At 40.9% G+C, this 17,715-nt stretch overlaps 1 protein-coding gene across 3 annotated transcripts in view; it reads right to left on the reverse strand.

Moving 5' to 3' along the window:
* The window catches only part of LOC132828007 (zinc transporter ZIP11-like), a 711,835-nt gene that overhangs the window by 536,478 nt on the left and 157,642 nt on the right, over positions 1 to 17,715 (reverse strand). Inside the window, exon 4 of one of the 3 annotated variants that reach the window (XM_060844870.1) lies at positions 6,840 to 6,963. In XM_060844870.1, the coding sequence (XP_060700853.1) occupies positions 6,840 to 6,963 (124 nt within the window). Of the gene's footprint in view, positions 1 to 6,818; positions 6,964 to 17,715 lie in introns of all 3 variants that reach the window. The other 2 variants (XM_060844869.1, XM_060844868.1) reach the window with 2 other exon arrangements.

Consider the following 17,715-nt stretch of genomic DNA (forward strand, 5'->3'; position numbering starts at 1 on the left):
TTTGCACTAATGCACTGGGCTCCATCATTGAGGCTCAGGCTATTTGTGAAGCCTCCTCCTTCAGTAAGCTGTTTAAATTTCCCATCACCATTCAATCCTGGACATGGATTTGTTTTGTTGGCATAATTTACCTCTGTTTATCAAATGCTGCTTATATACAGCTTTAGCACGTAAAGTAGGCCTGTATTGTAGCTTCACAAAGTTGACATCTCATTTTTAGGTGCTGCTGGTGCTGCTCCTTGCATGCCTTCCTACACACTTCACTGAACCAGGGCTGATCCCGTAATTTGATGTTAATGGTAGATTAGGGGATGTGTGAGGCTACAAATTATGGTTAAACACAGTGCTGCTGTTATATGATGGTCTAAAACACCTCATGGATGCTCAGTCAAGTGACTAGATCTGTTCAAAATCTATCATATTTAGCACAGTAGTAACGTTACACTAATGATCAATGTGAAGGTGACTCTGTCTCTTTGCAGTGGTCATTCCTGCTGATATTGTCATGGTCAAATGCTCCTGCCGACGAGTACAAACTCAAGTATGATTTTCCCTCACTACCTACCATAAGCGCAGTCTACCAGCTCTGTCCTTGAGGATTTAGCCATTGCAGTCACGCTTGCTGATGGGCATTGCAGACCCTGTTTCCAAATGGTGGAGCAGTCAGATCTGAGCTGGGTTGTGGAAATTTGTTTTTCTGCACTGGACATGGAAAAAAATAGCTGGAATGTGCCTAAATCAGAAGCCATTCTTTTGGCTTTTATTTAAACAGTAGAGTTACAAAGAGAGCATTGGCATGCTAGATCATCATTCCCCCATCCCAGGCAAAACTCTTCACCCCGACCCTGCTAACCCAGGTAAACTGCTTGGTTATAACTCATAAACTATTAAAATAGGAAGGAACACAGGGCTTTTTTTATAATTAAAAAAGTATCAGAAATCACCCAAGGATAAATTTAGGTGAAGCAAACTCAATTGCCTTTCGTTCAAAATCATCCATGATTAATATACAGCCCACATGCTGTTCCATGATTCAATCGTTAATTTATGAATGATTAAAAACAATTTTTTGTGACATTTCAAAGCAAATTGTAGAGCCCATTTGACTCCAAGAGCTGTTTTGTTGACTATTACATTGCTTTAATTCAATGAAGCAATTTTGAAAAAAGGCCAAACAATACATAACAGAAGTGAATATGTATTAGTTATAATACGGATTCATTTTCCATAAAACATCAATCAGTGATGTGCGTTCTGTTTATACAATGGATTATAAGCAGCTTTTCACAAGTTGCAAATTTAAACTGAAACCTTTGACTGATTTTACTGACAATTTTTCTTTCCTTTTATTTAATCAACAGTCTAAGCCAACGACTATTTGAAAATAAAGCGTCATAACTAAGCCTGGTTCTGTCCTCACCTGTCTTTAACACAAGTGCCTCAGAAGCTGCGTTCATTGGACTAGAAGTGGAAACCTTGGCTGATCTTCTATTCTCTAAATATGTTTTTATTCAAAGGAGCAAATAATAATAAAACAGCTAAAAAAATTCAAAGTATTCCTCAATCTTTCTGGAACATACCCAGCTATGACTTTATGAGAAAGTTTATTCTCTTGAAGAGTGGCTGCAACTTTTTTTGTTAAATCCAATGACTTTTATTTAAGAATTCCAATTACTGCAGTACTGAAATTACTAGTGTTGGAAAATAAAATAGAAAGCTGTAAATGTAGTGCCTACTTTGCAATTTACACTTAATTAAAATGGCAACAAATGCACAAATGAATGAAAATGTCAAAATCAAAACGGGGGACAGCAAAAAGCTGAATGTAGAAAACTGAGCAAGACAGACATGAGCAGCAAATCCATCCAAATCTGTGAGCAGCAAACCACTTTCGCATTTTAGCGTAAGTAACTTTGGAGAATCAGCAATCTGTAAAAAGACTTGAAAAAATGACAAGGAGATCAACTCAGATAAAAGGGAGTTAAATATGCTGTGGACTCCTGCCAAAGGCAAGCAGGGAATGGGTTTAATAGGGAGAAAAGGCTGATAAAGACAGTTTACATCATTTTATCCTGTGGTGGTAAATTGTGTATGACAGAAGAATGGAGAATTGTTGGATACAAAGAATTAGGAATGCTCGTTTCTTTAAGAAATGGCCACCAGCAATTTTGGATTATCCTATCATGGTTCCGGCTTAAAACCCCACTGAGATAACTTACACATTTCCGAGAATACTCATCAACCTGTTGGAAGATTTCCTTGGAGCTGGCATTTGAAGTAAATAGGCTCATCTAAAACCTTTCAGCAGTATATGACCATCGCCAATGATAGCTTGAGGAGAACGCAGACGTTATTTTGAATTTTATGAGATCACTTCCACTGAATGGTGCAAAGAAAATACCACAAACAAAGAGAAATTTAGAGGCACAGTTTGATGTGAGGCTTTTACACAGAGTCCATGTGTGCGATGGTACCTGCTGCTGATGTTGTTCCATCTCCATTCACATCCAACACCTCTAGTATTCTGCCTCTCCCTCTCCACTGGTGTATGGAGCAAGTTACTACACAATGTTAACATGCACATGAGTTCTTGCTGCTGCTTACTGCTGCTTTAAAACATCTTCATACTCCAAGCTTCCAGCAAATTTAGTTGTGTACTCTGTCATGTGGGAACATCAGCTTGTTGCTTCACAGAAACTTCCTCCACAGTGGAAGGGTTCGCAAAAGACATTGGTGGGGCAGGGTGAACAAAAGTTTTGAAATATTTTGTCATCTCACATGCTGGAAAATCGTGGCATTTCTTGGCAAACTCGATTAGTTTCCAAACTCGCCAAGTATTAATGAATTGCAAAGGACTGAAAGTGCATCTCTTCTTTTCTATTATGAAATAATGGAAGGAAAACACCATCTCTCAAATTCTACAATCGGCAATGATTTATGAGGTCGCCTGGTCCACTCAAAACCACTTCTCCTTAAATTTACATAATGGCAACATGAAGTATTTAGTGATTGAACTTCTTGTACTGTTTTCAAACAGTATTTTGTAAATAATAGTGAGTGGTTGTGAGGAGATGAAGGGAATGTTTCCACAGGATGGAGCATCTCAAACTTTGGTTACAGTTTCAAAACAAGGCGATGGCCATTTTGGACCCTTTCAACTCCCTCACCGTACGTTCCAAGATGCTTAAAACCTCCCAGAGCTATATCCCTCAACTTCCCTCGGGTCTGGGGTCCATTAGCACCTTGCTGGCTGCATTCACTGCCGGGTTCTTAGTGTTGCTGGGACTCTTGGACCTCCAGAAACACAGGTTAGCCAACAGTATCCAAGGATGCTCTGCATCAATTTGGCCTGTCCATTATGGCTTCAAGGCAGACTCCTGCTGGCCTGTCAGCTGGCAACCAACTGGATTAGGTCTTGAACACAGAGCTTCTGGATCTGAGACAAGGACAAATCCATTGCACACACGCAAGACACCCACAGCTTATAGTATTTACTTAGTTTAAAGATACCAGAGGATTTGTGTTCTTGTGAAGAGCTCTGTGGTACTGCACAGAATGGCCTAGCAAAACTCTCATCAGCCTCATACTTAAATTGTGTGCTTTCTCTGTCTCAATTCAATCATTTGGTGGAGAAAGCTTTGCACCTGCAATTTCGACTCCTGCAATCCATTTACTCTCGCTGTCCTCAGTCTGAGTAACATACACGTGTCACAACATCGCTGAGAAAACTCGTGACGAATCAACGTGATCAAACTGCAGAGCAAACAAATTAACCTGCTCAAAATATAATGTAAGCTGATAAAAATAATGAGCAAAAAAAAATGCATTTGGCAAAAGATCCTTGTTTGTTGGTACCTTGAATAAATGACCAGGCTGCTTCCTGGGATTAATGGACAGGATGTGGTCAGATAAGAAAAAGGTAGGCTTTTGATTCAGAGTATGGTGGAGAGTTAAGTCAGAGCTGGGCCCAGTAGTAAAAATGTCAACTCCAATGGAATCAAAGGGTTTCTCCTCAAATGTGCCCATTAGACACCTGCCTCCACTTTTCTCGAGACTCTTTTTATTTATTGTGTCCTTATCTTTCTGCCATTTCATACACATCAGATCGCGAAGCAAAGCATCAATTCAAAATTAAGCAGACGGTCTTAGTTGACATAGGGCAGGATTTTCCCAGTGGCAAGGTGCAGGCTTGGAGGTTTGATGAAGTGCAATGAAGTGACTATCTGGGTCAAAATGTTCCCATCCATCACTGAGGAAAAGGCCTGATCTTTGGCTGAAGGCAGCCTCCATACAGCAGACAGGAGTTCAAATCCACACACCCCCAACCCAATACATAACGAGTGACAGAATACCAGAGGTCATGCCCCTTCATAGAGATGGCTTCGCAGCTGTGACAACATTTCGGTCTGATATTTTTATCACTCTTCAGAGTGCATCTCCATCCTGTTGTCCAAACCTACAATAGCAGTGCCATCCCTCCAGTCAGGGTACCAACCAGAGGTCTTCCCACACCCTTTGATTGGCCCTTTCACCTACTTATTCACCTGCCATCCCCCCCAATTGGAAGGGGCAATGGGACTCTTGCTGTCTGCTTTATAATGGCCATCTCCGAGCAGATCACAACTGACATCAAGAGATGGCTAAGAGGTGACATTATTGAGGTGTTCAAAATTTTGAACAATTTTAATGGGATAAAGAAGCATATTGTTTCCATCAGTTGGTATGTCAGTAACTAGGGGGGTCACAATTTCAAGATTGCCAGCAAGACAGCAAGGGATGTAATGAGGAGTAACTTTACTTGGAGTGTTGTTAGGATTTGGAATGCACTGCCTCGGAGAGTGGTGGAGGAGGTTTCAAAACAGGGCTGGATTTATATTTGAAAGTGATGATTTTAAGGGGCTACGGAAATAAGGCAAGAGATTGGAACTAGCTGGGTAGCTCCTTCAGGAGCTGGTACAGACACGATGGTCAAACAGTCTCCTTCTGTACAGCAGAAGTCTATGATTCTGTGATTATGCCAATTCCTGGTTCACAGCCCAGAATATGCGTCAAAATTAAACCATTACAATGTCTGATTATTTTGTTTCACTACCTACTTACACTAGTAACTGCATTCAGTGTTCGGGAGCAGGTATGAGTAAGAAACTAGGGAACAGGGTGGACAAAGACATACAAATTGAACTAAGCAGAAACAGTCATGCATGAACTGACCATGACTGCATATCATTACATTGTATTGTATTGCAGTCAAAGGGCAAGTTATAAACTGACTCTTTCCAAATGGTCAAAAAGTCCAAACCTAGAAGACCACAAGGTTCAACTAAACACAAAGACTAGAGACAAGGATGTGTGTTCTGTACCCAGTGACATATGCCTAAGCGTTTGCAAGATTTGAACTCAACTATAAAAAGTCTCCAGAGCAATCAATTACAAATTGCATTGATGTTACCATTATATTACTGAAACCACTGGGATTACTGTACTCATTTCTTCTTTATACAGTATTTGAATTTTTGTCAGAAAACTATGCCATTCATCCCAAGGAATAAGAGTCGATAAAGTGTGGAGCTGGAAAAAGCACAGCAGGTCAAGCAGCATCAGAGGAGGATAGTTGACGTTTCGGGTTGGGACCTTTCATCCCCTTATCCTGCAATTTAGAACCTGAAAACGTCAAGATACTTCTAACCCACTTGTCGCAATTCACAAGCAGGATTTCATCATCAGCACTCAGCCCTAAATTTACCACACTAGGTTAGATTAGATTAGATTCGATTCCCTAAAGTGTGGAAATAGGCCCTTTGGCCCAACAAGTCCACACCGACCCTCCGAAGAGCAAACCACCCAGACCCATTCCCCTACATTTACCCCTGACAAATGCACTTAACACACAGGCAATTTTACCATGGCCAATTCACCTAATCTGCATAACTTTGGTCTGTGGGAGGAAACCGGAGCACCTGGAGGAAACACACACAGACACAGGGAGAACGTGCAAGCTCCACACAGACAATCACCCAGGCAGGAATTGAATCCGGGTCCCCTGGCGCTGTGAGGCAGCAGTGCTAACCAATGAGCCATTGTGCCTCTCCACGAGCTTTCTGAAAATACAATCTATTAAGAAATATCTTAAATTGACAATACATACAAGCTTTTATTGCCAATTTCCTGCTCATAGCCACTACTGTTCAGCTCCCAGACTATTACAGACATTCCAACAGCAACAGAACATACAAAAATATTTGATACTGACCAAAGAAAACGCCAAAATGACCAAAATGTTTTCAGGAATTTAAGATGCTAACACATCCTAAAGTCAGCAGTTGTTGCAAATTAATTTACTGCTTCAGCATTTATTTGCAGAAAAATCCATTTTCATTCCCAGCATCTTTTACGTTAATTTTAAGGAGCTATATTTTTGAGAGAGTATTAATAATAGTGTGAGTTCACTGCCATCTTTAACGTCTTCTGATTATTTCTAACTTTCACTCTGAAAAAACCATGGAGATGTGAATAAACGTTCTCTCCAGCCACAGATGTAAGCAAGCAGAATAAAAGCTGACAGTGCACCCAGATCCAGAGCAGATACTATCCCACATTAGTCAGACTGATTGGAACACAATAGACAACATTCTGCAGCCAAAGGAAAGAAGAATTCTCTTAACTGATTAAGCTGAAGCAACCAAACCACCAGAACCTATGATAAAACCCTGAATTGCCATTTAATATATTTGAAATATATGCAATTGCTCCCACCCATCCCCTTTAAAAGTTATTTAAATCATTGCTTATGTTTGTTGGCATATGACACGGATGCTTGCCTGCAGATAATCCACCTCTACCTATCCGGATGGCAAAATCTTCATCTGGACTCTTGGCATCTCCAACTTCCTCTTCCTTCTTCCCCTTCACTGCTTTCACCTCCTGTTTGAGCGCAAATGCCATTTGCGGAGAATCGTCAATACCCTGAAATAGAAGAGGTCATGCCTGGTCAGAATTTGCATTTGTTTTCCAAGAGGTTTCCTTCTTGTATACCTCTTCCCATGGTATGTTTTATTCCTGTTGTATGTCTCAACATTGAGAGAGTGTTCTGAGTTAACTAGTTTCTCCAAGTAACAATTACAGGTTCAGACATGTACCTGGAAAAGTAGAGGGGGGCAAAAGACTTGTCTTTCAAGGAGGAAGGCTGGAGGGCAAAAAGGAGGTGTTCAATTAAAAGGGGCTGGGACAGAGTCAAGAGGGGAAAACTATTTCACTGGCGGAATGTTTGACAACAAAAGGCCAGCAATTTAAGATGAATGGCAGAAATGGCAGAGCCAGCAGATTGATTTTGCTTATGATGTGGGGGGAGAGAGACTGCAAGAGAGAAAACAGTTTAAATCTGTTAATAAAGAAGTAATCAGCTTACTTGTAAATAAACCTGGAATTTCAGCATAATTTTGCATATCTTCAGGAGCTACTATATGGAGAAAATGTAGTTGATATTATTGAAATGGGCTTTCTGTTCAATTGTTGGGTTTAAATCTGAGATTGAGATTGGAGATGCAGTTAAAAAGGGTAGCAACTACCTGGCTAAAATCTTCCAGCTCTGGACACATGCAATGGGAATGCTTTCACTGTGAACTCACCAGTCGGTGGGAAATGTGTTCCGTGTGATGGTTTATTGTGTTTGGACATGATTGCCAGTTACATTGAAAAAAAAAGTTTGTTGCTAACTTAGGCCTACAGTCTTCTGCCAATTTAAATATTGTAGTGTCGAAGCAATGAATAATTTTCTAAGTGTTGTTGTTCTGTTCAATGAAGGGTTGATCATTATTACAGATCATGATGAATTATTCTAATGCTGCATCTGTACAAATCCAATTGTCAGTAAAGTAATATTACAGTTTGTATTTATGTTACAACATTATCTAATAAATGACATAGCAACAATGAAAAAAGGAGCCCCCTCAAAATCAAAATGCAACCCCCCCCAAATTGATATGTATCATTTTTCACAACACTTGGTAAGTTCAGGGTAATCCAACTTTGGACTGGAGTCTTAAAAGAGGTACAAGGCCCTCCACTTGCATTGCTCAACAGCCAGGTCCTTGTTTCAGACCCAAGTCTTTGTCAATATGGTGGTCAAACACACCTCACTCAGCACTCTGGATGTTACATGCCCATTTTATACCTGTAGAACTTGCACTACCCCAAAGACGTTCTGAGACAGAGTCTTACTCCATTCTAAATTGATAGCAGTCTGAAGACAATTTTTTTTATTCATTCATGGGATGTGGGCATCACTGGCTAGGCCAGCATTTATTGCCTGCCCAGAATTGCCCAGAGGGCAGCTAAGAATGAACCACATTGTGGCGGGTTGGGAGTAGGCCAGACCAGGTATGGATGGCAGTTTCCTTCCCTAAAGAAAATCAGTGAACCATTTTGAATGCAAAGTCCGCATTTTGAAGGAAATGATTGTGTCAGGGAGGGTCAGAAGGGAAATGGTTCCCACTACAAGCCTTTGTGGAGGGAGGTGAAAATGATTGGTGTATCAAGGGGAAAGGGGAGATACCAAAGTTGAATGAAATCAAGGCACTAAAGAGAAAATGACGGACAAACAGAGTTAGGGAGAGAGACACACAGAGGAGAAAGCAAAACAATAAATCAGGGAACAAAACTACATAACAAAGAAACGTGACATAGGTGAGAGAATATTCTCCAACCTACTGTGAGTCATTCCACAAAAGATTGATGAGGGTAAGGTCTATTCTTTTGCAGTTTATTATGACATCAAGTGAATTTAAATGTAAGCATCAATCCATAGAAAGGTGGTCTGAGTGTTCTACATTAAATTGTTTCAGGCAGGGCTTTAATAGACAGGAGTTAAGGAATGTACTCAAATGCATTAAATAATTGTGCTTGGCCACTGGTTCTGAACCCCTATCAGGTTTACTTGCCTTTTAATTTTTCAACACTATCAATAAATCTACAACACATCGCCACACAAACATCATCTTCCCATGTAATTCCATCCTCAATAAGAGAATGGATGAAACAGCAGCAATCAGCACCATCTTCATCAGAGATGCACTGCACGTCACAACACAAACATCTTTCAAACGGAAAGGTTAAACATGAGTCAGCAACAGAAGCTTCTTCTTAATTAAAAAATGGTTGTTTGCTTCTATTTCAAATACATAATAATGAGAGGTCTAGCTTTCAGTTATATTCGAGAGGTTATTAAGCATCGCTCATGACTTTGTTTGTCCCTAATACATAATAATGAGAACCTGCCTTCCATAACAATTGAGCCATCACTCTGCTTCAATAAGGACTCCATCTATTCCACTTTCGTAACTCCCAGTCCTGGAAGTAAAGACAAATTCAATAGTACACTGTCATTAATTATTCAAGCAAATCAACCACAATATTAGCAGTCAACTCACATTTTCTCAAATCAAGTATTCTCAAGTTTTTGCAGGTCCTGTTCAGATTGGAATTACAGTCCAAAACAAAATCAAGATAAGGAACATCAAAGGATGAAATTTAATGTCAGACTAATTTACATACAAGAAGTGAGCTGCTATTTTAGCACAGTTCATCATTAAATTGTAGAGAGAATTGAGAGATAGTCAAAGTAAGGGAAGTACTTAGCTGACTAATTAAAGATAAGAAAATTGGGAATAGCTAATGCCAATTCTTTAAGAAAATGGCAGTCAATGGCAGGTAAAGTAACAAAAGTTTGCATTTATATAATGCCATTAAAAACATACATGTCCCAAATCCTTCACCAAGTTGTACAAGCCAAATAAGAAGTCACACTAACGACGACACCCAAAACTTTGAACAAAGACATTAGCTTTAAGGAGTGTCTTAAAGAAGGAGAGGGCAGAGAGTTTAGAAAGGGAATTTCAGAGCTTAGGTTTTGGTCAAGCTGGCCTTACCAATCATTGGGTGAATATGCAAGATCGGACCTGGAGGGACAGAATTCTGAAAAGGTGATGGGGATCTAGGTTGATTTTAGGAGGTTACAGAGATACACGAAAATAATGTCATAAAGGGATTTGAACACAAGAATGAGAACATCAAACGCGAGGTATTTATGTATTTGGAGCCCATGTCAGTCAACCAGCACAAAAGGCAACAAGTGAATGAGACTTCAAATGCAGGAGCATTTTGGATGAGCTGAGGTTTACGGAGAGTGGAATTTAGGCCAGGAAAGCTTTGGAACTGCCAAGACAAAGAATAATAATGAATTGAATGAGGTGCAATTGTTATCACTGAAGCAAGGCTGACAGCTGAGGCAACAAGTGCTGGGGTGTTTTGCTCCATTTCTCAATAGGTGTCACACAGTCTACCCTGTGATAGAGTACTGTCCTGTGCATTAGATTGCAGAGTGAGCCCAGCTACAATCTCAAAATGTTCATCATCACTTATCATGTTTTTTTTACTCAATCAACCCTGAAAATAATGTCAAATTACCACAGCCAGATAGCCAGCAATTAATATGCAAAAACAGCTATAAATCAATTTGAACATCTTGCTAGGTGTTAAGTACGTACTTGGGACCAACTAGCCTTTATTATTCTGCTGTTTGGGAGAGCAAAGCCTAAACAAGACAGTGGGGAAAGACAGGAGAACAGCTTGCAAGGTATAATTAAGCTATTAAATATTATTCTAGTGAAAGCTACTGTTTACATCTTCCCTGGGACAAGATACATGAGCAGAGTTCATCTTTAAATTAGCCTTTCCAGAATTACCAAGTGCAAATTGTTTGTTTCAATATAATTAACATTTGATTCAACCAATCAAAATAAAATTACTCCAGGAAATGTGTCCTAAATTTCTGCAAAGGAACCATAATAAAATTGAAGGACCAGAAGCAAGATCTCACAAATTATATTCATAACATCGGTTGGTTCATTGCAAATATTCATTTTCTAACCAGCGGTGAGTCAGTAACTTAGACTGATATTGTAGAGAAAGCCACGATTAACGATTAACCTAACGGTGCAGAGCTAACATTGAAGAATCCATCAATTTACTGTTTGGTTTGTCATGAAAGAAGACATAAGGAATAATAGATTAGAATCACGGAATCCCTACAGTGTGGAAGTAGGCCATTTGTCCCATCGGGTCCACACCACCCCTCCAAATAGCATCCCATCCAACCCCTGTAACCCTGCATTTCCCTGGGCTAATCCAGCTAGCCTGCACATCCCTGGACACTATGGGCAACTCAGCATGGTCAACCAACCTGACTTGCACAATTTTGAATTGGAATCCTTGGTTCAACAAAATGAGGAAGTTGCCTTCAGAAGCTTGGTTGGTCAGTAGCAGTAGAATACGCTAAACACTAACTTTCAATATCATAGTTACTTGAATGGATACATTTAAATGGTGTCAAAAATTGATGAGGAGTGATACAATGGCTTTCCACCTTTCAGGCAACCACAACAGATGTTTTGACAGAATTTGCTTACCAGTTCATTCACAGTTTAACTGTTTAAATGCAGTGATTGTAAAAGACACACTGACAGATTTTTGTGTACGTTTTAAAATAAAGGAAATAGTATTAATCGTTTTGAACACTTAATTTATAAAAAGATTTATGAAAGACTCCAACTCACACTCTCACATGCATTCAAGATTTATATTTGCTAGTGTTGGACTGGGGTGTGCTAAGTTAAAAATCTCACAACTCCAGGCTATAGTTGAACAGGTTTATTTGGAAGCACTAGCTTTTGGAGCGCTGTTCCTTCATCAGGTGTTTGTGGAGTACAAGATTGTAGGAGACAGAATTTAAAGCAAAAGTTTACAGTGTGATGTAACTGAAATTATATATTGAAAAAGACGAGACTTAACAAACAATCCAGGTCTTTTTCAACATATAATTTCAGTTACATCACACTGTAAACTTTTGCTATAAATTCTGTGTCCTACGATCTTGTACACCACAACCACTCCGAAAGCTAGTGCTTCCAAATAAACCTGTTCGACCATAACCTGGTGACGTGCATTCAAGAAATTCACACACATTAACAAGTAGGTTACAAAGAGGGAGGATAGATTAAATTTTTAAAGTGTCCCAAAAGAAGGTTAATAGATAAAACAGAGTCTGTGGATTTACAACATGGATGGTTTCAAGCTGGATCAGTGATCTTTTCAGACACTGCACCAACATAATTTAAGAATCTCTGTCTTCTCAGCAGTCAGCAGCTGCTTGGTTAATGTGGAAGACACTGCCTGGAGTATTTGACTGGTCAGAATGCAGGAAGGGCACAAGTTAGTGGAATAGTTGGATGGAGAGAGTGAGAATGAGGGAGAAAGAGACAGAGTGTGAGAAAGAGAAAATGAAAGAGACAGCATAAGAACAAGAGATAAACCACGATGCTGCTCCCCACTCAAGGTAGTTTCTTTAAACACATAGGATTAGCTTGATCACATTAACTTCATTTCCAAACTGGCTGTTTGCCAAATACAGTCCCAAGTAGACAAGCAGGAGGCTGGAGGAGCACAGCAAGCCAGGCAGCATCAGGAGGTGGAGAGGTCGACACTTCAGGTGGATCCCTTTTTCAGAAATGATTTCTGAAGAAGGGTTATACCCAAAATATTGACTTCTCCACCTCCTGATGCTGCCTGGCTTGCTGAGCTCCTCCAGCCTCCTGCTTGTCGACTTTAGATTCCAGCATCTGCAGTTTTTTTGGCTCTAAATATACTCCCAAGTCAACTAGGGAACTGTCACTCCAGAACCACAGTTTAAAGAATTTGGAATGTGCGACTGATGCAGTCCTTCAATCACTTTGGACAATGGACTCTGCCAACAGCTTTGTCTATAACCCTCCTGAATAACAGCTGATATCTGGAGCTTTTGTGAATGGTTCGGGAAATGGGTCACTGACACATGTTTTAAGTTCAATCCACCGCGGGTTACTTCGGGAAAGCATGTCTCCTTTCTCATGGTTTTGGGCAATTTATAAGGTGAAGTTATGTAACTATTTGGAGATTTAAGAGCTGCCATTTGATTCACTTAAAACATTGTTTTCAGTTGATTTTAAAACTTATTCTGTGGTTTCAGGCCAAACAGTAAATAATGTACTTTTTGATGCAATACATGGTTTTGTGACAATATTTTCAGTGGAAATTCAATTGTGGAGATAATTGGTTAACGGGCAAGTTTTCTGAAGAAAAACAGTATTAAAGTGATTTGACAGAGGATAACATAATAAGATGCAAGGAGATCAGGATGAATGACAATTCTGTTGAACCAACAGAGATCACAGCATTACACTTCCTTAAGGCATTACCAAATGATTTAAACAACATGTTGTTGTATTGTTACACAGGACACGACATGGAGAATGAAAGTTATCACTAGTTATTTTGCAAAATAAACTGAAAAGGACCAACTCTGCTAAGTCCACTTTACTGCTTTCAAAACTGAATAAATTACAGTTCGGATATTTTGGTGTAATACTCCCACTTCAGAGATTTGAGCACTTAATCCAGGCTGACGTTTCAGTGCCCCTTTGAGACAGCTTGTCAGATGAATCATTTAACTAAGCTCATCCCTCTCAAGTGAATATAAGAAATACCACAGCAGAGCGCAAGAGTTCCAAGTACATCTTGACCAAAATTTATCCCTCAACTGTCATGACTAAAATGGAGATGTCAACTCATTGACATCTTTGAGATGAATTTGATCTCTCACTGCCATTAAAAAAACCAACCTGCTATTCTTTCCTTTTTTACTTTTGAACTGCACACATTTTCTCCCCCTCCTATTTTTCAGCTGTCTATTGCATGTCAACGAGAGTAAGAGATTCACACAAAGTGTCACTAACCATCCAGAGTGGATAGACAACACTCATAGACATTTCTGTTAGCAGCCGTTTTTAAATGCCTGGAAAATACAGATACCCCCTTCAACAGCAAGTGTCATCTCTCTCTCTCTCTCTCTCTCTCTCTGGGAGTAAGTGTACGAGATGTGCCTTGGGCGCACTCTCTATTCACCACCAGGAGTGACCACACAGAGAATGTCCCTCCAATTCGCCTTCCATCTGTCAAGAGAACTGTTCATAATGAATAAAGTCAACACCTAAGAAACAGTTGAAGCAGGCTGGTCCCAATACCTCTATGATGCTGCGTGATGGGACTCTATCGTTTAACACTGCACCACATGCAACCTCCTGTTACTTCCTGGAGTAATCAAGGCTGGGAAAGACAGATTTTGACTCTGAAAGAGTATCAAGAGCTATGAAACAAAGGCAGGAAAATAAAGTTGGAGTACAAAGCAACTGGAATCTAACTGCATGGAGAATAGATGTAAGAGCTGAATGAAACTCTTTATTCCCTATCCTCTCATTTGGAGAAAATGGTGATGAGACTCGTTTAATACCTCTGTCAATTGATTGTGTCATATAATAAACCACTCTGCAATTTGCTTTCATTGGAAACAGTTCTCCAGCTGTTGCTAACTGAAAGCCAGCTTGTACTTCATACAAATCTGACCAGCTATCAGGAACCAGTAAATGTAATTTAATTATAATTAAGAAAATAAATGAAAATGAATGATAAGGACCCATTCTTGCCTGGATTTGTCATCTCGTTTCACTGTGTCACTTCACATCTTCCTCAAGACAACTGGCTTTCAAGTTTGATTTGTGTATTAGCATGGAGCAGTTAAACAAGGTGGAGTGATCCCACGGCAAACAGATCAGATGTCCGCTCTGCAGTCCTGACACATCCATTCATAAAGGGTGGCGCATAATTAACAATTCACTGGAGGAGGAGGATCCCCAAATATCCCCATCCTCAATGATGGGAGAACCCAACCCATTGGGGAAAAAGATACGGTTGAATCACTTGCAGCAATCTTCAGCCAGAGTGCCGAGTGGATGATCCATCTCTGCCTCCTCCAGTGGTCCGCAACATCACAGCTATTAGTCTTCAGTTAATTGGCATCACTCCAAGCATGATCAAGAAATAGTTAGAGGCATTCAATACTGCAAAGACAAACAGCCCTGACAATATACAAGCAATAGTACTGAAGCCTTGTCCTGTAAAACGTGCCACACCTGCAGCCAAGCTGTCCCAGTCCAATTACGCAACTGGCATCGACCCAACAATGCAGACAATTGTACACCAAAAAAATGGATAAATTCAACCCAGCCAATTACCACCCTATCAGTCCACTCCCATCCTCAGTAAAATACTAGGAAGGTGCCATCAGCGGTGCTATCAAGCAGCAAACCTTTGCTCACTGACACCCAGTTTAGGTTCTGCCTGGACCACTCAGCTCCTTGCCTCATTACAGTCTTAGTTCAAACATAGATGAAACAGCTAAGCTGAGCTGAGAGTGACAGCCCTTGACATCAAAGCCACATTTGACCAAGTATAACGCCATGGAGCCCTAGCAAAACTGGAAATAATGGGAATGGGGGGAAACTCTCCATGGGCTGGAGTCATATCTGATACACAGAAAGATAGCTGTGGTGGTTGGAGGTCAGTCATCTCGCCTGCACAAGTTCCCCACAACAGTATCCTAAGCCCAACATCTTCAGCCGCTTCATCAAATGACCTTGCCTCCATCATAAGGTCAGAAGTGGGAATTTCGCCAATGATTACATGATGTTCGTCACCATTTGCGGCTTCTCAGTTTCTGAAACAGTCCATGTTCTAATGTAACAGGATCCAGACAATATGCAGGTTTGGGCTGACAGGTGACAAGTAATATTCACAGCACAGAAATGTCAGGCAATGACCATCTTCAATAAGGGACAATCTAACCACAGTCCCTTGACATTCAATGGAGTTAGCATCACTGAACCTCCCCCATTCTCAACATCCTGAGGTTTACCATTGACCTGAAACTCAACTGGATTTAATACATAAACACAGTGACTACAACAATAGGTCAGAGGCTAGGAATACTGCAGCAAATACTTCACCTACTGAATCCCCAAAGCCTGTCCACCATCTCCAAGACACAATTCAGGAGTGTGATGGAATATCCCCACTTGTCTGGATGGATATTGCTCCAACAACGCTCAAGAAGCTTGACACCATCCAGGACAAAGCAGCCCATTAGACTGGCAGCACATCCACACGGACCCACTCCCTCCACTGCTGACGGTCAGTAGCAGAATGTGTACTATCACCAGGATGCACTTCAGAAGTTCACCAAAGATCCTTAGCCAGCACCTTCCAAACCCTCGACTACTTCCATTTAAAAGGAGAGGGGCAGCAGATTCATGGGAACACAATCACCTGCCAGTTCTTCTCCAAGCCACCCACCATCCTGACTTGAAAATATATCCCCATTTCTTTATTATTGCTGGATCAATATCCTGGAATTCCCTCTCCAGTGGCTTTGGGTCTACCAACAGCATGTGGATGTTGCGGTTCACCAGAATCGTCCTGAGGACAATAAATGTTGGCCCAGCCAGCAGCCCCCTGTTCCACACGTGAATAAAAAAAATAAAAGCAAGAGTTTGCAAAGTTGCCTATTGAGGCATGAAAGCCATTGCGGGGCAGGACATAAGACCATAAGACACAGGAGTGGAAGTAAGGCCATTTGGCCCATCGAGTCCACTCTGCCATTCAATCATGGCTGATGGGCATTTCAATGCCACTTACCCACACTCTCCCCATAGCCTTTAATTCCTTCTGAAATTAAGAATTTATCAATCTCTGCCTTGAAGACATTTAACATCCTAGCCTCCACTGTGCTCCGTGGCAGTGAATTCCACAGGACCACCACTCTCATTTCCGTTTTAAATTGAGCCCCACTAATTCGAAGGCTGTGCCCATGGGTCCTAGTATCCCTGCCTGACGGAAACAATTTCCCAGCATCCACTCTTTCTAAGCCATGCATTATCTTGTAAGTTTCTATTAGATCTCCCCTCAACCTTCTAAACTCTAATGAGAATACAGTCTCAGGATCCTCAGCCATTCATCTTATGTTCAGCCTCCCGTTCCAGGGGTCATTTGTACAGCTCCTGACCAACAGCTCAGGAGCTGTATTTGCTCTCAAAACATCAAGTTACTTTGTGCAAACCCTGTGGGAGCTCAGTACTGGAAGAATGTGTGTCACCTGCATTTCTGGTCAATGGTAACCCCCATAATGTTGATAGTGGAGGAGGTTCAGTGATGGTAACTCCATTAAATGTCAAAGGGTGGTGGATATACATTGGTCTATGGGTCAAATTGTACTCTCAAATTTACGAGTTGTGCTAATGACTATTTCATACAATTCCTACAGTGTGGAAGTAGGTCATTCAGCCCATCAAATCCACACCAACCAACTGAAGAGAATCCCACCTAGACTTACCTCCCCACTACCCTCGAACCCCACATTTCCCATAGCTCGCTTGCACATCCCCGTTCACTATGGGACAACGTAACATGGGCAGTCGACCTAACCTGCACATCCTTGAACTGTGGGAGGAAACTGGAGCACCCAGAGGAAACCCACATAGACATGTACAAGCTTCAGACAGACCGTCGACTGAGGCTAGAATCAAACCTAGGTCCCCGGTGCTATGAGGCAGCGGTGCGAATCATGAGCCAGACACTTATCAGTTTGGTCAATGAAGACAATAAGGCTGTGACAGAGGGATAGTGAGAAAGGGAGTAAAGAGCAAAGAGAGAGGGAAAATGGAGTGATTGGAGTTGGAGGCTGAAATTCAAATGAAAGAGAAAGACCAGTGAAATATTTATTTTACTGTTCGGGGT

The sequence above is a fragment of the Hemiscyllium ocellatum genome, chromosome 25 (assembly GCF_020745735.1).
Source record: "Hemiscyllium ocellatum isolate sHemOce1 chromosome 25, sHemOce1.pat.X.cur, whole genome shotgun sequence".
NCBI lineage: Eukaryota > Metazoa > Chordata > Chondrichthyes > Orectolobiformes > Hemiscylliidae > Hemiscyllium > Hemiscyllium ocellatum.